Source organism: Delphinus delphis, chromosome 1 (assembly GCF_949987515.2).
Source record: "Delphinus delphis chromosome 1, mDelDel1.2, whole genome shotgun sequence".
NCBI lineage: Eukaryota > Metazoa > Chordata > Mammalia > Artiodactyla > Delphinidae > Delphinus > Delphinus delphis.
In genome coordinates, this window is record NC_082683.1 from 112,382,549 (window position 1) to 112,408,558 (window position 26,010).

General features: G+C 51.4%; 1 protein-coding gene across 2 annotated transcripts; it reads left to right on the forward strand.

Moving 5' to 3' along the window:
- Positions 1-2,364: 2,364 nt before the first annotated feature.
- Positions 2,365-24,797, forward strand: SEMA4A (semaphorin 4A). Of its 2 annotated transcripts, none has more exons than XM_060008223.1 (15): positions 2,365-2,399; positions 6,593-6,818; positions 9,039-9,199; positions 11,007-11,069; positions 11,330-11,428; positions 11,659-11,764; positions 12,585-12,701; positions 13,080-13,204; positions 13,366-13,538; positions 14,581-14,731; positions 20,280-20,460; positions 22,338-22,456; positions 22,566-22,723; positions 22,989-23,089; positions 23,482-24,797. In XM_060008223.1, the coding sequence occupies exons 2-15, from the start codon at positions 6,677-6,679 to the stop codon at positions 24,072-24,074; spliced, it is 2,289 nt and encodes a 762-aa protein (XP_059864206.1). In that variant the 5' UTR covers positions 2,365-2,399; positions 6,593-6,676; the 3' UTR covers positions 24,075-24,797. The 2 variants fall into 2 exon arrangements, with proteins under 2 accessions (XP_059864206.1, XP_059864197.1); XM_060008214.1 differs by lacking the exon at positions 2,365-2,399 and adding an exon at positions 5,452-5,858 and having other exon boundaries at positions 6,648-6,818.
- The last annotated feature ends 1,213 nt before the right edge of the window (positions 24,798-26,010 follow it).

The following is a 26,010-nucleotide window of genomic DNA, read 5'->3' on the forward strand; positions in this document are numbered from 1 at the left end:
AGCAAACCAGAGTAAATGGAATTGTGTGTGCCTCAGCAGGAGAAATGGAGATTAGGCTGTAGAAAGGTTCTCCTTTCTCTACCCCAGTGAACTAGACACAGGGGACTTGGGAGTCCAGCGTACCCCAGCAAACTTCTAACTACAGCCACAGTCCCCACCGGAGACTAAGCCCCTGCTCCCTCGTCAAGACAACTTAGCTCCTGCCTGCAAGTTTTGATTTCCATATGTCAAAGCCAGGAGAGGTTCCCCGAAGCCCAGCTGGGTAACCTGGAACGAAGTGGAGCTGGGGGCGGGGGCTGTAGGCCCCCCCTACTTTACTCCCTTTTCAGAAATGGAAATGTAGTCCCTTCCAGTTCTGCCACAGAGACTGTGAGCAATTCCCCTAAAAGGGAAAGAGATGGGGGCCAAGGACACCGCCGGGTGTAAAGTCGTTCTGCAGTCCAACCTGCCCTAGCCCAGTTTCCTCTAATTCCTGCCACCTTGATTCCAAATCATTTCTTCCCCTCCTGCCGTGTGTCCCAGTCCTGAGGAAGAAGAGCCTGTAGGCCCCCTCTGAGTTCCCAAGGGCCTCGGGCTGAGGGCACACAGGATGGCATGTCAGGAAGTGGGGGAAAGTGGTAGCAGCTCTGCTCAGTCCACTTCTGCTTTCACCACAGACGCTTCTTGCCCTGCCCCGGACAGATATGCTCACCCATCACCCCAACCCGGACCTAATCTAAAGGGGAACCAGGTTTGGCCTGTGAAACTCTCTGCCCTGGGCCGGCACCAGCACACTCACTTCCTTCTTCCTAAAAATACTCAGTCTAGAGATAAGCCAAGCTGCTTCCAGGTAGGCTGGAAAGCCATCCTTTTACCTATGTGAATCAGAGAGGGCAAGTGCCCTGCCTATGATCACACAGCAAGTTATAGGTATGCAGGCCTGGGATCCAGGGCTCTATTTTTGTTTTAATTTTTAAAAATTTTATTTATTTATTTATGCGGTACACGGGCCTCTCACTGTTGTGGCCTCTCCCGTTGCGGAGCACAGGCTCCGGAAGCGCAGGCTCAGAGGCCATGGCTCATGGGCCCAGCCGCTCCGTGGCAGGTGGGATCTTCCCGGACCGGGGCACGAACCCACGTCCCCTGCATCGGCAGGCAGACTCTCAACCACTGCACCACCAGGGAAGCCCCGGATCCAGGGCTCTTGCTCCCCAGTCCCATGGTACCTTTTCTCACAGTCTTCCCACAGGCGGAGAGAGGCCAACCTGGAAGAGGCTTTTTGTTTTCCATTTCTTTTTTCCTTTTTGTTTTTTTTTGGCCACAGGGCATGTGGGATCTTAGTTCCCCTGCCAGGGATCGAGTCCACACCCCCTGCAGCGGAAGCATGGAGTCTTAACCACTAGACCACCAGGGAAGTCCCCTGGAAGGGGCTTTTTCAACTCCTCATTTTACCAGTGAAGAAGTTGAGGCCAAGGGGGAACAGGAGGGAACTCTGGTAAACAGTGGCTCAGGATCAGGCCTGGAAAAGGACACCAGGCCCAGCTCCCAAAGCTTCCACCCAGACCCCTGCTTGCCTCACAGATGGGAAAGGATCCAGCTCAGGCTTGTCTCTTTTTAGCCCTATCTCATCTGGACCTCTGGAAAGTCCTTTCTGAAGTCTTCCCTCAATCCCTCCTCTTATAGCACAAACTTTCTCCTAATAGGTCTCAGGGTGTTAGCCAAAGAAGACTTCTGGCATCTTCTTGGTAAAGTGGCTTAGTAAGAAATGGCAGAACCTGAACCTGGCAATGGAGCCCTTGCCATGCAAGCCAGGATAATATTAATAGAAGAGGGCTTCTTGGGCTTCTTGACAGAGACCCTGTCTCTTGGCTTCTTTGCATAGATATTTGTGGGTTCATTTGCATCCTCATTGGCAAACTCAAAAATTTGCCTGGGGTCAGGCAGACCAGCATCCAGGTGTGACCCCCTTACTTATACACAGTTCCCGAGAGAATGGGGAAAACACAGAGAAACCGACCATAAAGGAGAAATGGCCCCACCTGACCCCCTGAACCCAGCTGGGGAACATCTGCACTGGGGTGCCTGCCTGACGGTGGGCAAGGGAGCTGAGCAAGGACCCCCAGGGGTTAGTGTGCCCCCTCCTGCCTCCCCCCACATCCGGAGCCCTGCCTCCTCCACACATGTGGATCCAGGAGCCGCAGAAGGTGGGGCGCAGGGGGACACTGGGAAGGAGGAGGAAGAATATGGGGAGATTCTAGTCCCTCCCACTTAGAGATGCAGTTGCCATGGTGACTGAGGACGAGTGAGGCGGGATGGGATTGGGGATGGGGGGTGGGGGTGTGGCAGGGCCGAAGGCACCGGGAGACAGGAAGCCTGGCATTCCAGGGGGAGGGAAACACGGAGGCCGCTCCAAGCTCCAGGTAAGGGAGCGGGAGAGCTGACAGTTCAGAAAGGAGGGGGCGGGCCATTGTCTGGCGCTCGCTCTGCCCTGAGGAGGGGACAGAGAGAGGGGGTCGGGCCATTGTGTTCAGGACTCAGCTCAGTCTTCCAGCACTAGTCAGACGGAAGGAGGAAACCTAGCAGGCACTGGGTAAGGGGTTAGGGGGGACTGGGCTGGGTGGGCGGCAAGAAGGCTGGGAGACTGGGGATGGGAAGAGGTGGGGGGGATGCTGGGGGAGTAGAGGTTTGACGATATCGCTAGTGCCTTAGACACAGTAGGCACTTAATAATTATAAGTTGATTTGACTTGCTTGTGATTGTAACAAGAGGGTAACGAAGGGCAGGGCAGGTGGGGCTAAGAAGGAGAGCCAGGAAGCTGATGTTCCCTAGGACTGTGCCCTTCTGGGGCTGTCCCTGAAGCCAGAAGGGAGAGGTGGGTGGGGGGGAAACTGGACCAGCTGGGTCATTGGCAAAGCCAGGAGTGGCTTCTCTCCTGGCTTCAGGAGCCCCTCCCTCAGTGAGGTATCCATGCTCGCTCAGGGTGCAGAAGAGACGGAGTCCCTGGGGTGAGCATGGGGTAAGTGTGGGAGTGACATCCCCATCTCCCTTCCCACCTCCATCCCCACATCTACATCTCTATCCTGGGCTGAAAGCTGGCCAGAAAGGGGCTACTATTTGATGTGGTCTAGGGGCCGTGGGGGAGGAGTCCCCACTGGGGGGGTCAGGGTTGAACTCAGCATTGTTGTCATGGGGGTCCCCAGGCTGGGCCCCAGGGCTGGGAGAGAAAGGAGTTGGGGAGCTCCCACAGTGGAGCTATGAAATGGCACGGCCCCTACAGCCTGGTCCTTGAACCTCTGACCCCTTCCTGCCACCACCCCACCTGAACTGCTGCCTGACTCCAACCTCAGCCAGGACACTTCGCCTCCCTGGCCTTGGTTTCCTGGTTTGTACAGTGAGGGGGTGGGACCCTGTCAGCTCTGAGCATTCTTGATATTTTGGGCAGGACCTGCTACATCATTTGCAGGGCCCAGTGCGAAATGAAAGTGTGGAGCTCCTGGAACAAGATCAAGACTTTCAAGACGGCAGCAGCTGGGCATTAGACCGAGCGTGGGGACCTGTGTGACTGCGCAGGTCACATGCCCAGGAAGCCAGCCCTGGCTGTGGGCTCTGCAGGCTGCAGCAAGGGAGATGGCAGTGTAACTTGGGATCTGACTCCTGAGGCTCTGGTGCAAGACAAGCAGTGGTAGCGGCAGGGTGCCCTTCCTCCCCACCAGGCTCCTCCAGGGAGCTAGACCAGAAAGCCCTTGTGGAGACAGGGGGTGGGACCTGTACCTGATGGCCTTTCTTCAGAGAGGTTTCTGTTTCCTCTTGAGTCAGGAATCACCCTAGAGGCACTGTTTCTTAGCCCATAGGAGCTAGAACTTGCCACCCCCCACCCTACACACTTGCCTTCTCCATGCAAGTGGCTCAGAGCTGAGTTTCCCCGACTAGGGCAGGAGTAGGACTCCTGAGAGACAGTGTAGCTAAGGGAGTCACTCTGGTATGAGGCAGATATGAGTTTAACTTGGCTTCTGGCTGTGTAACCTCCTTTGCCTCACTTTCTGTCATCTTTAAAATGGGATTATGGTGGTACCTAGCTAAAATTGTTGGGTAGACCAAAGCCTGATAATGCAGACTTCATATCCACTGGAGAGGCTGGCGAAAGGGAGACTTGTTGCCAGAAGGAGAATTCCTGGGTCTCTGGAGAAGGAGGAACTCGGCTCAGGGCATTGAATCTAACACTTCCAGAGAGGTGGGAATAGGGCAAGGACTGGGAGGGTGGGGCTGGAACCTCCTTCCCCAAGCCCCACCCACCCTATCAGAGCTCCTCCCAGAGACCCAGAAAAGACGATCTGTTCAAGCAGAGAGGTCCCAGAGCAGGTTAGGCTCTGAGGTGGGGTCTGGGTGGGAGTTTCCCTTGATTCTGAGAGTCTACAAAATGTTCTCTGGGTGGCTTAGACCATGGCTTCTCCCAAGGATCTGGCAACAAGACTCCATGAGAGTCTGGAGAAGTCTTAGGTAAGTCTTGATAGAAACAGTTGTCAGGAGGGGTTGGGCTGAGGCCAGCCCCCAGGGAAATGGAGGGAAAATGGGAGCAGAAGGAAAGGAAAGAAGGCTGAGCAGACTGATAAGGAATTCTTCTAAGGAGAAGCCTAGGCTGTCCCATCACCCTGTAGGCTTTGCTGTGGCAAGAGGGACGGAAGTTACCCTACAGGAAGGACTTCCTGACCATGAGGAATGTGCATTTAAGGAGGAGGTGGGTTATTTATCGGAGTCGGATTAGCCCTGGGGTGTCTGTGCTCTTTAACCAGCAGTCAGCGGGGCTCAGGCTGAGTGGGCAGGAAACTACCCACTTTATAGGTCATGAGGCCCTTGGTGCTAGATGCCTCATTAACCCTGGATTATGAGGTTCCCCCTGGAGCCTTCAGGGAGGGGGTGAGCAGCCATCATCAGGCGTTTGGGTGCCCCAGAAGTATGTTCAAGCTCAGATGGGAAATTTTCTGGGTTTCCCACTGGCCTGATGCTGCCATTAGAGTGTTGGAGATAAGACTACAGAAGGAATTTCCACACCAAAGCCATGGATAAGAGCTTAATGCAATTGTTTTATTTAGTTATTAGATTTTTTAAAGCCATTTTAAAAAATTGAAGTATAGTTAATTTACGGTGTTGTATTAGTTTCAAGTGTACAGCAAAGTGATAGTTATACATATATATATATATATATATATATATATATATATATTCTTTTTCAGATTCTTTTCCATTATAGGTTATTACAAGATAATGAGTATAGTTCCCTGTGCTATACAGTAGGTCCCTGTTGTTTGCAATTGTTTTATTTTTGAAAGACTATGGCCCAGTTGGAAGTGGGAGGTTTGAAAGTTTAGATCACTGCAGGGACTTCCCAGTAGGTAAGAGTAGAGAGACCGCACCTTGTGGGTAAGTGGAAAGAGGAATATGAAAGACTGTGTCATGTCTCCTAGCTGGGAAGTCTTGAGCAAGAGGAGAAACCACTGCCTGGTTAGACTGGATGTGATGAGATATAGGGACAGGGGAATGGCTGAAATGACCCAGAAACTTTCTGGCCGTTTAAACTTTCTGGATAGATGAGGTGAAAGACAGAGGTGTGCCTCCTTTTAGTCCCCTCCCAATCCACCAACTTCCGCCCAAGCCAGGGATCTGTCACAACTCGAGGTGGAAATTCTGGTTTCCCTTGCCCAGAGCTCCCAGTGCTGGCTTTGCCGCTATGGGTACCTGGAGCGCCGCACGCCTGGCCCAGCCAGGCTGAGCCTCCCGTCCCCTGCCTCTGGGGCCTGGGAACCCCCCTTCTTCATTCTCTTGGATGGCACCCACGCCCAAGAGTCTGGACATCTAGGTTCTGCACTGTGTCTGGCTCAAGGGTGAGATGAGATGGGTGGCTGGGGGGTGGCAGTCCCAGGGGAGGATTATGCAGAGGCCCAGGGAGATAGACAGCAGCAGCACAAGGACCAGGGAGAGAGGGGGCAGCTGCAGAGGCTGGGAGACAGACAGCCAGTCCCTGCCCTGGGCCACTTTCCGCACGATGCTGGTAGCCAGCCCTCCAGGCTGGACTCCCATCTCCTCCCTGCAAGAAGAGGCTTGTAGGCCTGAGAGTCAGCGACCTAAGCCCAGTTGGGGAGAGATCAGAACAGGCTGATTCAGACCTGGTCTGCTTGTTTGGGTCATCAGAGGGTAGGGCTGTGTACGAGGCCCTGGGTATCAACAGATCTGAAAGTGCCAGGAGAGTCACGTCTGAAGAATCTATACTGTGAGTGCAGGAATCTGCTCCCCAGAAAGTTCCCTGCCCAGGACCAGGCATTGGTTTGGGCTCTGGGCTATATGAGGAGGGAAGGCAAAGAGGAAACAGCAAGAAAGACTTCCCTGAGAGTAAGGTGAGAAAAGGCAAAGTGGGGCTATCGGTGCAAAGAGATCAGAAGGGCGGGATGGGGAACAGCTGGCCTCCTACCCAGAGGGGAGAGTGAGGCGGGATAAGGCCTGTGGGATGATGGAAGTGAGACTCTCTAAGGGCACTCTGGAGAGGAAACTGGCCCGTCTCTCTAGCATCCCCCCCACAATACACACTTCTGCTGCCTGGGGCTATCTGATTGGTTCCCAGGGAGGATGTGGTAACGACTGCTCACCCAGAGAGTGGCGGGTGCCTGTTTCCCCAGAGCCGTCTGGTGACAGCCTCTGGCTGAGCATGGCCCTTCCAGCCCTGGGCCTGGACTCCTGGAGCCTCCTGGGCCTTTTCCTCTTCCAGCTGCTTCTGCTGCTCCTGCCACCACCGACGACTGCACGGGGTGACGGGCAGGGGCCCACACCCAGGGTCAAATACTACGCAGGTAAGTGTCTGATGATCAGGAAGTGTGGGGATGGCAACACCGGGCTGACTGAGACAGAAGTGAATGATGAAACTCACCTGGGGCAGAGATTGAGGAAAGGGAAGTGAGGGGACCAGGGGGCCAGGGGCGTTGTGCCTTCTTGTTCTCCAGAGTTGGTGATTTTTCTTTCCCTCCTTAAATGTCACTGGTATCGAACTGGTCACCTCAACACCGTAACTGCTTTCATGCCCTCAAGTGCCCCAAAGCCAAGGCCCCTGCCAGAAGAGCATCTGTGGGCCTGGTGACCCAGGACACACCAGGACACACAACTGCACAGATGATGCTGGACCACGTCAGGCCCAGTACTGTGGACACCAAGAATACAAGAACTCAGCGTGGCCTGACTGGGATACGGACCCTGGGACCCTTTAGGCACAGCTTGGCTGGTTTCTTACTGAGGCTGTGGTGACTGCTGGTCTTGCACCTCCAGGGAAAAGATTCAGGAAGGAACATGGGCCCTGTAGGAGCTGTAGGGGCAGACTCCTGGGCACAGCTGTGTCTTTAGCGTCTTTCTGGGGCAACGCGGTGAAGGAAATGCATGTTGCCTGTTGATGGAGGGACCTCTGTGTTGGGTGCTGGGATTACAACATAAACAGGGCTCAGCCCCTGCCCTCAAAGTGCTGATGGTCCCAAGGGGGAGGCAGATGAACCGACAACCACACTTTGGGGCAGTCAGTTCAGTAACAGAGGGGTGTATACAGTTCTGGGGAGGCCTGCCTCTCCAGCACCTTGCCACACGTTTCCCCAGCTCCTCCTCTTGGTTGGTCCTAACAGTCTCTGAGCCTCCAAAGGTAACAATTAGCTAGTCAGTCCTCTAACTAATGCAAAAGTACAAATGTGCTCATGAGAGAGGATTTCAGAAGCTCCTCCCCCCTTGCTGATATGCCAGGGGACCAGGCACACACGCCCCACCTCTGCCACACCACGGTGCTGGGGAGACCTCAGGGAACTTCCCACAGCCAGCTGGAATCTCATGCCCAGGTGACATCTAGGCGCTTGCAGGAAACTTTGGAGAAAAACATTTCCTTTCTGTTCAGCCTATGGCAGTGATTCTTGTGGTGGAAATTTCCTGCAATAGAGGCGGGGAGGAAAGTGGGGCTGGTGAGTGGGTCCCCTACAACCCACAGCTACTTTGACACATAGTCTTATCTACATCTAGCTTTCCTGTCTGTGGCCGCCAACACCTTCCTGTCGTCTCTCTGCCTTCTGCTCTCCCCATGGGTGAGGACCAACGTGTCCTCCCCCACCGCAGCCCCCAGGCCTGGAAGAGCATCCACTGTGCCTCACTTTATTTCCTGTCCCTTTGTCTGTCTCTTGGGTACGGGCCACCCTCCCCCAGCTCCAGTCTGTCATTACCCTGTCTCTGGCTGCCTTTCCTCTCTACTATGAGCTCAACACACAAAGCTCCTATGGCTGCCAGCAGGGTGGGACGAAGCGGGGAGCTGCTGATGAAGAGTGGGTCCAGTTGCCAAGGTCTGGGGAACACACTCTGCCAGCCCTTTTCTTCTCCTGATTTTATCTCAGAAATCAGCTGCTTGCCCACTGACTTATTTTTTTTTAACTTTTTTTTTCTTTTTTTTTTTTGCGGTACGCGGGCCTCTCACTGTTGTGGCCTCTCCTGTTGCGGAGCATAGGCTCCGGACGCGCAGGCTCAGCGGCCATGGCTCATGGGCCCAGCCGCTCCGCGGCATGTGGGATCTTCCCGGACCAGGGCATGAACCCGTGTCCCCTGCATCGGCAGGCGGACTCTCAACCACTGCGTCACCAGAGAAGCCCTAAACGTTTTTTTAAAATTAATTAATTAATTAATTTTTTGGCTGTGTTGGGTCTTCATCTCTGTGCGAGGGCTTTCTCTAGTTGCGGCAAGCGGGGGCCACTCTTCATCGCGGTGCGCGGGCCTCTCACTATCGCGGCCTCTCTTGTTGCGGAGCACAGGCTCCAGATGCGCAGGCTCCAGATGCGCATCCTCCAGATGCGGAGCACAGGCTCCAGATGCGCAGGCTCCAGATGCGCAGTTGTGGCTCATGGGCCTAGTTGCTCCGTGGCATGTGGGATCTTCCCAGACCAGGGCTCGAACCCGTGTCCCCTGCATTGGCAGGCAGATTCTCAACCACTGCGCCACCAGGGAAGCCCTGACCACTGACTTCTCATCACTGTCTCCTTCTCACCACCTCTCAACAGGGGATGGACGCAGAGCGCTTAGCTTCTTCCACCAGAAGGGCCTCCAGGATTTTGACACTCTGCTCCTGAGTGGTGATGGAGACACTCTCTATGTGGGGGCTCGAGAGGCCATTCTGGCTTTGAATATCCAGGATCCAGGGGTACCAAGGCTGAAGAACATGGTGAGAGGCCAGGGGAAGGGCGTGGGCCGGGAGTGAGGAGGGGACCGACAGCTGCCCTGCGCTTGGGCTGCTTACGCATGAATAACCACCCAATTTGCTGTTACCTATAATCAGCAACAATCAGCAATTCTTTTTTTTGTTAATATTTATTTATTTTATTCTTTGGCTGCATTGGGTCTTTGTTACAGCGTGCGGGCTTCTCTCTAGTTGTGGCCCGCGGGCTCCAGAGCACGTGGGCTCTGTAGTTGCAGCACGCAGGCTCTCTGGTTGTGGCTCGCGTGCTTAGTAGTTGTGGTGTGCAGGCTTAGTTGCCCTGCGGCATGTGGGATCTTAGTTCCCTGACCAGGGATTGAACCTGAGTCCCTGCATTGGAAGGCGGATTCTTAACCACTGGACCACCAGGAGAGTCCCCAACAATCAGCAATTCTTCATATAAACATATATATATGATTGGTATAACAGACAAGAAACACTATAGTGGCCTCACTATTCATTGGTACCATGAATACTGGTTGAATACTATTAATTACTAAAATGGCTGATATGGAAATTATTGACATATGAGAGAAACATTGACTCAAACTATATCAATAATATGATATCCACCCACCGGTAGAAATCACTGAAGCTTCTGTGTTAAATTACAGCCACCCTACTCATGGGAACAACATGAGGGAGAAAGGGAGAGGGAAGGATAAAAGGGAGGGAGGGAGCTAGCAATTACTGAGCATCTCCACAGTTTGTTTTTCTCAATGTGTGGTCTGTGGGCCACCTGCACACATGGGATGCCAATTAAAAATACAGATTCTTGGGCTTCCCTGGTGGCGCAGTGGTTGAGAGTCCGCCTGCCGATGCAGGGGACACAGGTTCATGCCCCGGTCTGGGAAGATCCCACATGCCGCGGAGCGGCTAGGCCCGTGAGCCATGGCCGCTGAGCTTGCGCGTCCGGAGCCTGTGCTCTGCAACGGGAGAGGCCACAACAGAGAGAGGCCCGCGTACCACCAAAAACAAAAACAAAACAAAACAAAACAAATACAGATTCTGGGCTTCCCTTGTGGCACAGTGGTTAAGAATCTGCCTGCCAATGCAGGAGACACGGGTTTGAGCCCTGGTCCGGGAAGATCCCACATGCCGCGGAGCAACTAAGCCTGTGCGCCACAACTACTGAGCCTGCGGTCTAGAGCCTGCGAGCCACAACTACTGAAGCCCGTGCGCCTAGAGCCCGTGCTCCGCAACGAGAGAAGCCACCGCAATGAGAAGCCTGTGCACCGCAAGGAAGAGTAGCCCCCACTCACCACAACTAGAAAAAGCCCGCATGCAGCAACGAAGACCCAACACAGCCAAAAATAATAAATAAATATAATTTTTTAAAAATACAGATTCTCTGAGGTGTGAGGAACTGACATTTTTAACAATTTCCTCAGGAAATGTGGTGGTTTTTTTTGCCAACCTTTGCTTTTATACCATGCATGGCATTAGGCGCTTTACATATGCTACCTAGTTGTGCCCTCCAGAAGCCTGTGTAGTTGACCAAGATCACTCAACCAGTAAGTGGCTGAGTCTAGATTCAAACTCAGGTCTGATTCCATAGGCCATGCTCTACCATGGAGCTGTGTCCTAATGAATAACAGTATCATCAGAGTAATAGCCAGGGTCACAAAGTGAGGTTATTATAGCCCACTAGCGTGTAACTAACCACTATGCCTGTTGGTGATTTCACATCAGAGCCAAGGGGGGGATGGTAGGTCAGAGCTAGAGCTGAAGACCTCATTCCCTTTATCTCCTCTTTCCCAATGCCCCACTTCAGATACCCTGGCCAGCCAGTGACCGAAAAAAGAGTGAATGTGCCTTTAAGAAGAAGAGCAATGAGGTAAGTAGAGGTGGAGATACTGGGGCTCTGGTAGAGAACCCTGGTGTCCCTAGACCATCACTGGATGATCTCAGGTTGGGCAGGCAGCAGAGGATGCTTGTTTGCATGATAATTGCCTGCATCATGTTCTATAAAGACAGATGGGGACTGCCTCAGCATTGCCCAGCCCTTCTCCCTGCTAGGGAGTGAAGGAGCAGCCTCTGGGGGCCCAGGAGTTTGGGGCAAGTGCCCTGGAGGCCTGAATTCTCTATCTCCCCCAGACACAGTGTTTCAACTTTATTCGTGTCCTGGTCTCCTTCAATGCCACCCATCTCTACGCCTGTGGCACCTTCGCCTTCAGCCCTGCTTGTACCTTCATTGTGAGTTATCTGGCACCAGCTCTCAGGCCCCAAGCATCCCTCCTCACGTCTACTCCCAGCTCATCCTCTGCAGCTCTGGAAAACTCTGGTTTTCCAGACGCAGGACCCTTGTGAGCTTCCTGGCCCCACACCAATTTTCCTCTACATCCCCTCCCCTCCCTCCCTCACGCCCCTCCTTTCCCAGACATGAGACTCTGGCGTTCTGGCCCCCAGCCACTCCCCCTCTCTAGGAACTCCAAGATTCCAACCTGTTGCCCATCTCGGAGGACAAGGTTGTAGAGGGGAAAGGCCAAAGCCCCTTCGACCCCGCCCATAAGCACACGGCTGTCCTGGCAGGTGAGTATGAGGTTCCCTGGTCCATCCCAGCAACTGCTTTCCCTGGTCACTCTGTGACATATGGAATCTGACAATTTCCTGAAAAGCAGGGGACAGAGGGAGGAGAAGCCAGGAGCCTCAGAACACAAAATCAGAGGGAGAATCAGGTACCCCAAACATCAGCTCCTGCTGAAACTGCCACAAAGGAGGTGGAGCGAAATGGATATGGAGAGAGGCACAGAGGTGGGAGGGTCCAGGAAGGGTCGCAGGCAGGGAAGAGGTCTGAGATTCAGTCATTTGTTCAACAAGTATGCTCTGTATGAATGCCCCCTCTGGTGTGCCAGGCATTGTGCTAGGAACTGTAGGGATTACAAAGAAGAAATCATGGTGCTGTGCCCTCCCAGACACAAACCATTACAGACTTCCCACCCTGGCTTCCTGAAGGCGGTGGACTTTGACTGAGTGGGACCTTGAAAGATAGGTAGATGGGCAGGGAAGGTGTTCCATGAAGAAAAGGGTAGGACTTAAGGTACGGAAACAAAACGAAGCCGTCTTCGGGCAACAATGAGTGATTCTAACTGGCAAGTGGTTTAGCTGGGCATGGGAGGGAGGAGCCAGAGAAAAGTGCCAAAACACTGAAGGCCATAAGGTTGGCCATTCCCTGTGGGCAGAAGGACCTAAGAATGGTGCTCAGTGTGGGGCTGTGAGCTGGGCTTTGGGATTCCATAGGAAGGTGTAGAACACATGAAGGAGGCCAGAGACTGATGTGAATGCTGACAGGTCTGAGGAGGGCAGGGGCACCCTCCAACTGATGAGGTCTCCCCGCCTCTCCCCACACTAGATGGGATGCTCTATTCCGGCACCATGAACAACTTCCTGGGCAGTGAGCCCATCCTGATGCGCACACTGGGATCCCAGCCTGTCCTCAAGACGGACAATTTCCTCCGCTGGCTGCAACGTAAGGACCTGAGCCCCACCCAGCACAGGTTTGGCCCCCTTCCCCAAGTCCCGGAGACCTGGCACTGTGAACTGCTGTTAATTCACTCAACTCTCGTTTGTTGAGGTATAACAGTGTGCAAGGCAGTACTGTTAGGCATTGGCGGTACTGCAGGGAAGAAGACAAAACTCCCGTCCTCTTGAAACTTTCATCTTACATAAATAATTAAAGAAGTACCAGTCGCTCCCCGCCCCCACCCCCCACCCATGGCTACGTCTCGACCAGCTGTGGGACCCGAGAGGTCATGTCTCCTGTCCTCCAGAGCCAAGAGTTTTCACAAAGGGGAAGCAAGGGCATCCAGGTGCTCCATCTCTTAGCCCATTTGCCCCGCCCCTGCAGCGGACGCCTCCTTCGTGGCAGCCATCCCTTCGACCCACGTTGTCTACTTCTTCTTCGAGGAGACAGCCAGCGAGTTTGAGTTCTTCGAGAAGCTCCACACATCCCGGGTGGCCAGAGTCTGCAAGGTCTGCAACCTGGGCGGGAGGCGGGGCTGGCTGTGGAGAAGCCAATGGGGAGATGGCAGAGGCGGGGCTGAGCACGTAGTGACCAATGGGAGTGAGGGGCGGGGAAGAGGGTGAGGTCACGTGGGGCAGGGGTCGTCCCCTGACTCCTCTGGTGCCCCTAGAACGACGTGGGCGGCGAAAAGCTGCTGCAGAAGAAGTGGACCACCTTCTTGAAGGCCCAGCTACTCTGCGCCCTGCCGGGGCAGCTGCCCTTCAACATCATCCGTCACGCTGTCCTGCTGGCAGACAATTCCTCCACCGATCCCTATGTCTACGCTGTCTTCACCTCTCAGTGGTGAGCGGCCAGGCGGGAACGTGGCGGCTGGAAGCGGGATTACGGGTCAGCACCCTTGTTGCCCTGGCCCGCCAGGGAGGGTAGGAACCGATGTGAGTCGAGCACATACTCCACACTTCACATACGAAGGCATTTGATCGTCACCATCTCCCAGGAATTTGACTCATGCCCTTAATGTAGATGGGAAAAATAAAGCTCAGAAAGGTTCTTATTAGTTTATATCCTGCCTGGTTCCAAAAAGGATAGGAGGCAGCTTACAAAAGGCAAACATTAAAATAAAATAAAATCCATGAGGAAATGGAAATAAAAGGAGAATAAGAGAACCCAGGGATCCAGTCAGCACATTACACATGTGCTTTACAAATGTGCACTGCTGGGATGTCGGCACAAATTTAGCTCCGAGCTTCCTAATGGTCAGAGCAAAGAGTGAAACACCACCAGCGACATAAGATAAAAATACAGTCATTGCTTGGAGGCTGAGAAAGTTTAACTTACTTGGTGTGGTCTGGGATCTGCTGACAATATGTCAGGTATCAAAGATATCTGTTGTAAGCAGGGTCTGGTATCTATGGCATCCAGAAATGAGAATATGGTGTATGTCACAGGTTAAAGAGAACAGGAGAGACCTTTTGTCTCCACAGACCAAGGCTGAAGGAATAAAAATAGTTGTAGTTAGGCTGTGGTTGGTTATCTGAGGACCAGGAATACATGGGATCCCCAAGGAGGAACACTTCATCTGGAGCCTGTTGGGCAGCTGGTTATACTGCTCCTCCCATAGGGGCCCAGTCTGGGCAGGCCAGGCAGGAGACACCCCAGGGCATGAGCCCCATTTAATTCTCATTAAAGATAATCACACCTCAGATCCTAAGATGGGCTAGAGTCTGGGGCTCTCCTAGCCCTTATCACCACAGCTGGGGGCTGACCCAGCCCTTCATCCTCCTGCCCTTCTGGGGTTTCTCACCAAGGTGGGCCAGGGTTGGAAGGGGAGCTTCCTGGTATAGCAGAGGAGGTTACAGACAATGTCCCCTCTGGCTTTCTCCAGGCAGGTTGGTGGGACCAGGAGCTCTGCTGTCTGTGCTTTCTCACTCAAGGATATCAAGCATGTCTTTGAGGGGAAGTATAAGGAATTGAACAAAGAGACTTCACGCTGGACTACTTACGGGTTCTCTGATATCAGTCCTCGGCCAGGCAGCGTGAGTACTACCCATCCCACTGAGCAAACCCTGCCTCCCCAGATACATAATATGCATGTCAAAGTACCTATCACAGCATAATAAATGCCCAGTAAATGCTCGTGTTCCCCGCACCCCCAGGTCCTGTCTGCTCAGATATTCACCCATTCTGGCTGCCCACATTCCACATGTGTCCAACCCCATCCTAAACACAGAGCAGCACCTCTTCACCCCAGCTGAGTGCACGCCAAATACCTGGGTGTATCACTAAGGAAACAAGGGAGCACGGGCTGTGCCAAGGACTGTCATGGGCATCTTCACCTGCATTTCTTATTTAACTTTTGTTTTTTGATCAGAGTGTATATGTACAGCATTTAAACAATCACATAGATTTACATGGTTAGTTACAAAAAACAGCCCTGTTTCCTATCCTCAGCCCTTTTTCCTCTCTAGAGACAACCACCTTCAACTCTTTTAGCTGATTCTTTTGATATTTATCTCTAAATCTGGAAATACTTTTCTTGCTACTTCTTGATGTTTCAGTGTCAGGCAGTGTCTATTGAATTCCCATTCTGGATGGTGAGGATTTAACCATGTCCCCCACCCGCACTCAGCGATGTGCTAGAACTGGCTTGCAGCAACTAGCAAGAACCCTTTGTGCATCTCTTTACAAATCCGAGTTCAGTGACAATACATTGATAGCTTGAAATCAGCCATGGTGGGAATAATACATCATGGAAATCAGCAAACACTTCAAATCAGAGGTCCCCCCACTCGTCGTTCCCCAGAGCTGCCTTATCAACACACCACTGCACCCACCCGTCACCTCCCAACATTGTTTTATAGTAATTTTGGTTAAATCAATATTTGTATTATGATTCATTATTCACAACTGAGCCAGGTAGTAAGACATGATTATTTTTCCTTTTTGCATAATTTAAAATTTTTCCCTGGGGTTAGTAATTATCTTGATTATTATTTTTTTTTTTGCTTTGTTTTCTAAGCTCTTATCTTTAATTCAACCCCAAACTATTCCTCAGTTATCTGAATCTCTTTTAAAAACAGATCCATAAAAAAAAAAAAAAGATCCATTATGTATTCTAAGAGTTTCATCTTCCTGGAGATCCTTCCTATCTGCTGTAGTCTGTACTACATCTTAACTACATCCGGGACACAGCTGCCATCCTGGAATCTCCCTTCCTCATCATTCTGGGCATTCCCTTTGCCTCTTCCTTGTGCAATCTGGTGTTTCTTGCATCCCACAACTTCCTCTCTTTTCTTTTTTTTCACTATCTCATTTTAGTGGAGATTCCCGGAAAGGGATACATGACAGGTAAATTTTTTTGAGACCTTGAATGTCTGAATATGTCTTTATTCTACATTCACGTTTGATAGTTTGCCTAGGTGTATCTAATTCGAGACTAGAAATGATTTTCCTTCCAGACTTTGAAGGCTTCCTCTATTATCTTCTAGCTTCCAATGCTGCTGTTGAGAAGTCTAAAGCTATTCTGATCCCCAACTCTTTGAATGTCACCTGTTTTTCTTTTTCTCACTAGAATCTTGTAGTACCTTTTTTGTGTTGCTGGTTGTTTTGAAATTTCATGATTGTGCCTTGATGATATCTGTTTATTCATTGTCTGGACATTCAATTTGCCCCTTAAGCCTGGATTTTTAGTTCCTTCAGTTCTAAGAAGTTTTCTTGAACTATTTCCTCCTGTTCCCTTTTCATTCAACAAATATTTTTTGAGGCCACCTGTCACTGTTCTAGGCACTGGGGATATAGCAGTGAACAAAATAGACAAAAGTCTCTTTCCTCATGGAGCTGACATTCTAATGTCAGAACGTTTTTTCACTTCTTTCTGGACCTCCTGGACTAGTCCTCTACCTTTTAAAATCCTTTAAAAGATTTTTTCCATGTCTTTGGTTTTGTTCTACTTTCTGAGAGAGTATCTCAATTTTATCTTCTGATCCTTCTATCAGATTTTTAATTTCTGCTATCAGATATTTAATTTACTAGATTTTTTGAGCTTTGAATATGTCTTTTATAAACATGTTGCATTATAGAGAATTTTAAATATATAAAAAGTGAACAGAATAGTGTAATGGACCTCCGTACACCCATCAGCCAGCTTCAACTCATAGCCAATCAAACTGTTTCATCTATACCCCACCCACTTCTCCTCTTATTATTTTGAAGCAAATTCTGGTCATTGTATCATTTCATCTGTATTAGTTTCCTATGGCTGCCATAACAAATTACCACAAACATGGTGGTGTGAAACAACGCAAGTTTATTCTTTCACAGTTCTGAAGGCCAGGTGTTTGAAATCAAAGTGTCGGCAGGGGGCTTCCCTGGTGGCGCAGTGGTTGAGAGTCTGCCTGCCGATGCAGGGGACACAGGTTCGTGCCCCGGTCCGGGAAGATCCCACATGCTGCGGAGCGGCTGGGCCCGTGAGCCATGGCCGCTGAGCCTGCGCGTCTGGAGCCTGTGCTCCGCAACAGTGAGAGGCCACAACAGTGAGAGGCCTGCGTACCGCAAAAAAAAAAAAAGTGTCGTCAGGGTTGGTTCCTTCTGGAGGCTCTGAGGGAGAATCTATTCTATGCCTCGCTCTGAGCTTCTGGTTGGCTGCTGGAAACCTTTGGTGTTCCTTGGCTTGTAGGCACATCACTCCAATCTCTGCCTCTGTCATCACTTTGCCTTATCTCTGTATGCCTTATCTCTCCACTTCTCTTATACAGACACTTGTCATTGGATTTATTGCCCATTGTAATCCAGAATGAGTCGTCTTTTTTAAAAAAATATTTTATTTGTTTATTTGGCTGCGTTGGGTCTTAGTTGCTGCATGCAGGATCTTTCATCGCGTTGCAAGGGCTTCTCTCTAGTTGTGGCATGCGGGTTTTCTCTTCTCTAGTTGTAGTGCACAGGCCCCAGGGTGTGTGGGCTCTGTAGTTGTGGCACGCGGGCTTAGCTGCCCCGCGGCATGTGGGAACCTAGTTCCCTGACCAGGGATCAAAGCCACGTCCCTTGCATTAGAAGGCGGATTCTTTACCACTGGACCACTAGGAAAGTCCCCAGAATGAGTCATCTTGAGATTTTTAATTATGTATACAAAGACCCTTTCTGCAAATAAAGTCACACTCACAGGTTTTAGATGGACATGGCTTTTGGGGGGCTACCATTCATCCCATTACCTCATCCATAAATATTTTAGTATGTATCTTCAAAGGATAAGGGCTTTGAAAACAACAACAACATAGCCGTAGTACCATTATCACACCAAAATATTAATAATAGTTCCTTAATCTAATATGCATTTAGTGTTCAAATTTCTAATAGTCTCACAGATATCATAAGGGTTTTTAAAAACTATGGTTTCTTTATTGGAATCAAAATCCAAATAAGAACTGTAAATTTGGATTGGTTGTTCTTTTCAGTCTCTTTTAGTCTGTATGTTCCCTTTCCAACTTCTTTTTTTCTCTTGCAATTTATTTGTTATGTAGAATTTTCCACAGTCTGGATCTTGATTTTGCATCTTGTGATGGAGTTTAAGTATTTTCTGTAAATTGGTTGGTGTTTGGATCTAGAGATGTAATCAGATTAAAGTTTGATTTTCGGGAACAAAACTACCTCATAGTGGTAGTGTGGTCTTCTTTCAGGAAGTATGTAACCTCTGGCCACACTCTTTGAAATAACAACTCCTCTTTTGTAGCATTATGTTCTTGTTTCATGGGTATACTAACTTCATACTTATCTCTCTTAAGGTAGTAATGATATTTTGCTGTGGTTTTCTTTTCTCTGAATCATTTCTGTTTCTTCTTAGGTTTTCGTTTATTCATTTTTCCATTTCCTTGTTTTGATCTCTTTCATGTTCATGGTTTCACTCACATATCTGGTAATCCTTGGCTATCTACTCATATTTAAGAGGGAGGGGACCATGAAGCTGTTTGGAAACTCTGCACCCTGGGCATGACTTGGCAACTTGAGCTCCGTGATAGCTCCACTGAGGATGGTCTGGCTGGACTGCTTTGTTGGGGACCTTCAATGTCAATATCTTTAAGTCTTTCCTCTTGGACCTCTAGTCAGTTTTCCTGGAGTAGATTCTTCCAGTCTTCTGCCTGGAGGGAGATGGTCTGGCTCCTGGTGTCTGGGAGCCATGGGGAAAGAGGGCTGGGTGTGGGGGAAGAGTCTCAGCAGGTACTGTGTCTACTTGGATTTAATCCCCTGCTTTCATGGTGGTGTCACCCATCTCTGCTGTACTCCATTCAGAGTCCCTCTGTCTTACCCTCTCCAGAGAATAAACCTCCAGTTTGGGGCTAGGGTATGGAAGGGTCAGTCACTCAGTGGCATGGAGCTGGGAGGAAATCTGCCTACTTCTTAAAGAGACTTTCAAATAATCTTCTTTATTCAGCCCCTCCTTTGCCCCATTTCCAAAGGTGACTGGGGCCACTAATCCATGAACTTCAGGAATTCTGCCTTATAAATCAGATAGTTTGGGGTTATCCCTGGGCTGGCTTAAGAAGATTCTTTTATCCTGCTAAATCTTTTCCTATTTGTTCATTTGCTTTCCAACTTCCAAAATGTGGCTGCCTTTGCCTCCTCTCCTGTTCTCCCCATCCCTGTAGGTTTGTGTCTTTAAAAAAAAAAAAAAATCCCTTTGGGAGGAAGTGAGAGTAAGTGCCTATGCTCATTCTGGCATCAAAATGAAATACAAATGTTATTACATCACTTTACAGATGAGGAAGTTGCAACTCATAGAGGTGGGGTAACTTGTCTGAGGACATATCTTGTAGGTGACAGAGCTGGGGCTGGTGTTAAGACAGTGCTCTTGGAAACGGAAGACAAGAATCGTGACCAAAGATCAGGACACAGGTGTCCCAAAGCCACAGTATGCTGGTGTTGGCAGGGCCTTTAGAGAACAGCTGGTCCAACCCCCTCATTTTATGAGTAAGAAAAAGAAGGCCCAGAATGGAGAAGGGATTCTCCCAGAGTCACGCATCAAATTCATGCCACACCATGATGAGAAACACTCCCTGTTCACCACCCCTTTCTGTGACATCATTCATTCAATTACTGACTCAGCGAACATTTATTGGGCACCAACTGTGTGCCAGGTCCTGTGTTAAGCCTGGACTTAACAGACATGAGTTCAAGGTGGTCCTTGTCTGCAAGGGACCCTCACTCTACTTCCTGCTGGTGGCCAGGCATCCTTGGTGAAGGTGATGATGGAGGAAAATAATGACAGCTAATGTTTATGAAATACTTACTTTATGCCAAGCACTGTTCTAATTACTTTTCATGTGTTGGTGCATTGCATCCTCACAGCAAGCCTGTGATGTATTGGTAATAGGCCCATTACACTGTTAAGGAACCTCAGGCACGCTCAGTTCAGAGGCTGGAATTCAAAGCCGGGCAGTTCCCGAGTCCAGCTTTAATCCCCATCCTGAAACGAGGACTGCCAAGAGGAAAGGAGGCAAAGGATATTAGCCAAGGGGGAGGGAGGGAGGGAAGAGGCAATGGGTGAGTTGAAGGAAGGAGAAAGCTGACCTGATCTGCCTCCTTCCCCTTCAGTGCTTAGAGGGCCCCTCCTCTGATAAAGCCTTGACCTTCATGAAGGACCATTTCCTGATGGATGAGCCGGTGGTGGGGACACCCCTGCTGGTGAAGTCTGGTGTGGAGTACACACGGCTTGCAGTGGAGACAGCCCAGGGCATCGATGGGAATAGCCATCTGGTCATGTACCTGGGCACCAGTGAGTAAAGGGCTGAAGGCCCTCAGGGGACCAGAGCAGGGACTGCAACTCGGGCTGAGGAGGGAAACCTTTGAGTTCATTGACTCAGGCATTCATTCAACAAATGTTTTCTGAGCACCTACTTTGTGCCTGGCACCCTGCTAGGCTCTGAAAATACAGTGGGAGGACAAAACAGTCCTGTCCCTACCTTCTCTGAGCTTTCAGTCTGGTGGGGGAGAGAAACATGGAGGGCTTTGGTGGCCTTAGCAAGAACTGTTTATCTTATGGGGAAGACATGCTAGAGAGGTGAAGAGTGAGGGAGGATAGAGGGGGAGCTGGAAACAGCGAGAGTAGAGATCACAGATCATGCTTCAGGAAGCTTGGCTGTGAAGGGGAAGAGGGGAAGGGGAGGTAACTGGAGGAGGGCGTGGGATCCAGCCAGCAATCTTTTTAAAGATGGGAAAGATCGTCAGGATCCGGTAGAGAGGGAGATGGCGAAGAGATGGGCAGGTGAGGGGCTAAATGGCAGGTTAAGTTGCAGAGGCAGCAGGAAGCCTGGTTCTAGAACCAGGGGGAGGGACTGGTCGTGAGTGGGGGAGGTACAGACCTCTGCTGGGATGGGAGCGAAGGAGTAGAAGGGGGGATAAGACAGGAAGGGGGAATGTATAGACTTGTGGGGGAAATGGGCAAGACATAGAGGGAGCTCTTTTGTGAAGGCTTTTGTGTTTTCTACGAAGTAGGAGGACACAGGGTCATGAGTGAGGGGCGGGGTGGGTGGAGATTGAGGGGTAGAAAAGGTGGGAGGTTTGAGGAGAGAGGAAAAGATTCAAATATTCATCGTAGAAAGAAGGAGAGGAACTTCGCTAGTGGCACAGTGGTTAACAATCCGCCTGCCAATGCAGGGGACACGGGTTCGATCCCTGGTCCGGGAAGATTCCCACGTGCCACGGAGCACCTAAGCCCGTGCCCCACAGCTACTGAGCCTGCACTCTAGAGCCCGCGAGCCACAACTACTGAGCCCGTGCTCCTAGAGCCCGCGCTCTGCAACAAGAGAAGCCACCACAATGAGAAGCCCGCGCACCACAATGAAGAGTAGCCCCGCTCGCTGCAACTAGAGAAAGCCTGCGCGCAGCAATGAAGACCCAACACAGCCAAAAATAAATAAATTTATTAAAAAAAAAGAGAGAGAGAAAAAAGGAGAGACAGTCTGCGGGGGAGATGGGGAAGATTGCCAAGCATATATTATATTGAGGGCCTGGCTGAGGTGGATGACCTTGAGCTTTAGTGGAAGAAACCCATCAGGTTCATTCATTCTTTTAGGACATCAGCTGTGCCTATATTGGGTATACAATAGAGAACAAAACAGACAAAAATCTAACTCCTTTTTGGAGTGCGTGGGGACAGACAATAAACATACTGAAGAGTCAATTACTGGGTACATTATGAGATTAGAAAATAAATGGAGCAGTGTGTGGTCAGGAATGCCAGTTGGGGTGGTAGTAATTTTTAAAAGGGTGTTCAGGGTAGAACTCACTGAAGTGCCTTTGAGTAGAGACACTTGATGGCGGTGAGGGAGGCTGGTGATGTGATTTTCTACAGAAGTGCTCAGCAGTCCATTTCCCCATGTCCATGGAGAAAGGGGACGGTTGGGTTCCTCCAGGCATGGAGTTTTATCAGGCAGTTGCAAAGGAAGGGCCGAGAGGCAAGGGATTTCCAGCCATTTACAAGCAAGCTCATCTCCGTGGCATAGAGGGAAATGGTCTGACAGATCTGTGTCCAGTGCACACTTCAGAAGGAACTTTCTGACAGCTGGGGAAGCCACCTGGAGTCAGAGAGGGAGCACGAGAGGGGTGTGTAGATGGGGTCAGACAATTTCAGCTCTCTCTGTCTCTTCACAGGCACAGGGTCCCTCCACAAGGCTGTGGTGAGTGGGGACAACAACGCTTATCTGGTGGAGGAGATCCAGCTGTTCCCTGACCCTGAGCCTGTTCGCAACCTGCAGCTGGCCCCCACCCAGGTGGGAAGGGGCCTGACCCTCAGATGGCCTTCTAGTGGGGCAGACCTTGGGTGCCTGGTTCTTCCTAGGTGTGGCGAGGACACCCTGACACTCTCCATCTTTCTTCCAGGGCGCAGTGTTTGCAGGCTTCTCAGGAGGCATCTGGAGGGTTCCCCGAGCCAACTGTAGTGTCTACGACAGCTGTGTGGACTGTGTCCTTGCCCGGGACCCTCACTGTGCTTGGGACCCAGAGTCCCAAATCTGCCGCCTCCTGCCCACCCCCATCCCGTGAGTGCCAGTTACCCAGCTTATGGTCTTCCTCTTTCCAGGTGCTACTAACACATTCCCTGCAAGATTCCCCCGGCCTGTGGGGGGCTCCTTCAGGGATGGAGTTGCATCAGGCAGTCCACTCTGGGCTTGTCTTCCCCTCCTCTCTGTTCCACCTAGTCTCCCAGACCCACCTTCTTCCCCCCTGCACTTCGCTCTCTTGCTCCCTCCTCCTCCCACTCTTGGCTGTTTCAAGGGATAATTTTTGCTTTCCCTGCCTTCTCAGGAAGTCCTGGAAGCAGGACATGGAGCGTGGGAACCCAGAGTGGGCATGTGCCAATGGCCCCATGGGCAGGAGCGGAAGGCCTCAGAGCCGCCCCCAAATCAGTGAGTGTGGGACCAGGGGAGGCACAAAGGCTCGGGAGGACTTCTGGGAGGGGATGGGCATTTCTGCCTCAGTTTCTCCCCCAGCACCTGCCTGGCTTGAGACCTGAATACCCAGAGTGGGAATGGATTGGGATGTAGGCTGTAGGGAGGAGGGATAGGAATTCTAAGCTGGGATTCAGGGCTGGGGTTGAAGTTGCTTCTGGTGTCAGAGTTGCAGTCAGACGGACTGGGGAGGTTAGTATGGGGCCCAGACTGGAGATAGGAAAGGGGTCAGAGTTGAGTTTAGGAGTTGAAATAGAAGTTGGAGGTGGGAGTTGGGGCCCACATGTCGGGTAGAGACTCCCTCCTGCCTGCTCTCTCCTTAACCTTTGGCCCCTTTCCCTTACCTACAGTTAAAGAAGTCCTGGCTGTCCCCAACTCTATCCTGGAGCTCCCCTGCCCCCACCTCTCAGCTCTGGCCTCTTACCACTGGAGTCACGGCACAGCAGCGATCCCGGACATCTCTTCCACAGTCTACCATGGCTCCCTCTTGCTGCTACTGCGAGATGGGGTGGGGGGTCTCTATCAGTGCTGGGCCACTGAGAATGACTTCTCATACCCTGTGGTCTCCTACTGGGTGGACAGTCAGGACCAACCCCTGGCCCTGGATCCTGAACTGGCGGGCATTCCCCGGGAGCGCATGGAGGCCTCGCTGACCACAGTCGGTGGTGGGGCTGCCCTGGCTGCCCCGCGGTCCTACTGGCCCCACTTCCTCACCGTCACTGTACTCCTTGCCTTAGTGCTTTCAGGAGCCCTCATCCTCCTCCTCGCCTCCCCTTTGGGGGCACTCCGAGCCCGGGGCAAGGTCCAAGGCTGTGGGACCCTGCCCCTCGGGGAGAAGGCCCCATTGAGCAGGGAGCAGTGCCTCCAATCCCCCAAGGAATTCAGGACCTCTGCCAGTGATGTGGACGCTGACAGCAACCTCCAGGGCACTGAGGTAGCTTAAACTCTGGGTGCAAGCTGGAGCTGTCGGGTAGGGCAGGGCGCCTGGCCGTGCTGGCTGGGGGTACCGGGAGCAGTGCAGCCCTGACTAGGGTGGGAGTAGCACAAAAGACCACCTTCCTCCCACAAGAGGACCTTCTCTGCCATTCTGTGCCACCGATAGCACTCAGTGGGGCTGGGCACAGCGGTCTGACTCCCCTATGGGACTCCCTTCTGCCAAGCACGTGGCCTCTCTAATGGGGGCTGCCCCAGACCTGGACCGAGGCTATGATAGGAGGACCTAGAGAGGATCCTTCAGTTCTGGCCATTCCGGGATCTTCCAGAAACATACTGCTACAGGAGACCCTAAAACACCAAACACCTAAGCAACTGTAAGATGGCACACCACACCTGGAGACTCCACTCTAAAAGCAGCTGTCACCTTGGACACCAACACTCCCCTCTCCCAAGGCTCTCCAGGACTCTGCAGGGAGCTGCTCCCTTCCTGCTCCCCTTATCAACTCAACCAGGGAGGCCTTTCCTGAAGTCTCACCTCCTTCCGTCTTGCTTCAGTTGGGGCAGATTTAACCCCTTCTGGCCTGGCTAGAGCACAGGGGTAATCTGAGCCTTGTTCACTCCTTTTCCCTGTCTGACCCCTGGACCCCTTTCCTCTCCCCTCTCCTTTGTTTTGGGATTCAAAAACGACTTGTCACAGACGGTTTATTTTTTATTAAAAAGACAAAGCTTATGACTGGTGCTGTTTTTGTCGGAGCAGAGCGCTCCAGCCGAGGACCGCGGGAGGTAAGGGGAGCAAGCAGTCCGAGGACATTAGTAGGTTTGTAGGGTGATTGTTCTCTCCAGCTCCAAACCACCTTTTTTGCCCTGCCAGCTGCCTCCCAGCCCCCAGCCAGCCCCACAGCCCTTTCTTCCACTCCAGGCACTGCTAGAGGGTGCCTGCAACTCTGCCTTTGGGGCCAACACACGTCTGTGTGTCTGCTGGCCAGGCAGCACCTCATCCATCACGGACTCCGTGCTGCAGTCCCACAGTTGCTGTCCCCAGCTGTCCCACACTTCTCTTGACTCCTCCTCAGCCCCCCTTTCCCACTGCAAGCTGTTGGTTTCAACTCTTGGTGGATTGAATTTATAGCAAGACTGTGCAGTCACCCCCATCCTGGCCACATCCTTCCCAATATCTGACAAACACTCTGTCCACGCCCCCTTATCACCTTCCCCCTCTCCCTCCTGTCACGAAGGCACATGTCCCTCCTCCAATGAAGGCTAACAGGTGCATTTGCCCCTTCCGCTGTGCCAAGACCCCCTGCATCGCCCTCCCCACTTTATTACTCCCTCATCATTAACCCCCCTTCTTCCCCCACAAGTGTGCTCTCTGTACCGAAAAAGAAAACAAAGCAATAATCCTTCCCACAGCTCCACCCTTTCAGTCTAGCCCCTCCACCCTCACTAACTCTTGCCTGTTACCACCAATCACCAGGCAGGGTCCGTTCTTGCTGCCCCCCACCCCACCCCACCCCCAGTGTCGCCCTCACCCTCTTTAATGCCCTGTGGTCTGTCTGGCTTTTCCCCCACCTCTCTGCTCAGATGACTCTCCACAATTTCCCAGAAGCCCCCCCACTGGCCTTGACCTCTGTGCAGTCTTTACACCTTGGCCACACTATTCTTCTTACAACTCTCTTCTACTATGGCTTTTTCTTCAAAAAAAAAAATTTTTTTTTAAATTTTCCATTGTGGTAAAAAGCACATGGTGATATAACATTTGTCTCCTTAACCGTACAGTTTAAGCATACAGTTCAGTATGTTAACGATATTCACATCGCTGTATAACAGATCTCTAGAACTTTTTCATCTTGCGAACCTGAAAGTTGATGTCCATCAAACACCATTCCTCCTCCTCCCAACCCCTGGCAACCTTCTGTCTATTAGTCTGACTACTTTAGGTGCCT

What these genes read in the sequence shown, in the direction of transcription:
- SEMA4A (XM_060008223.1), top strand. Translation starts at nt 6,677, where the DNA reads ATGGCCCTTCCAGCCCTGGGCCTGGACTCCTGGAGCCTCCTGGGCCTT. An exon ending in TACCAAGGCTGAAGAACATG is followed by an intron (nt 9,200 to 11,006) that starts GTGAGAGGCCAG and finishes GCCCCACTTCAG; the next exon opens with ATACCCTGGCCAGCCAGTGA. An exon ending in TTTCCTCCGCTGGCTGCAAC is followed by an intron (nt 12,702 to 13,079) that starts GTAAGGACCTGA and finishes CCGCCCCTGCAG; the next exon opens with CGGACGCCTCCTTCGTGGCA.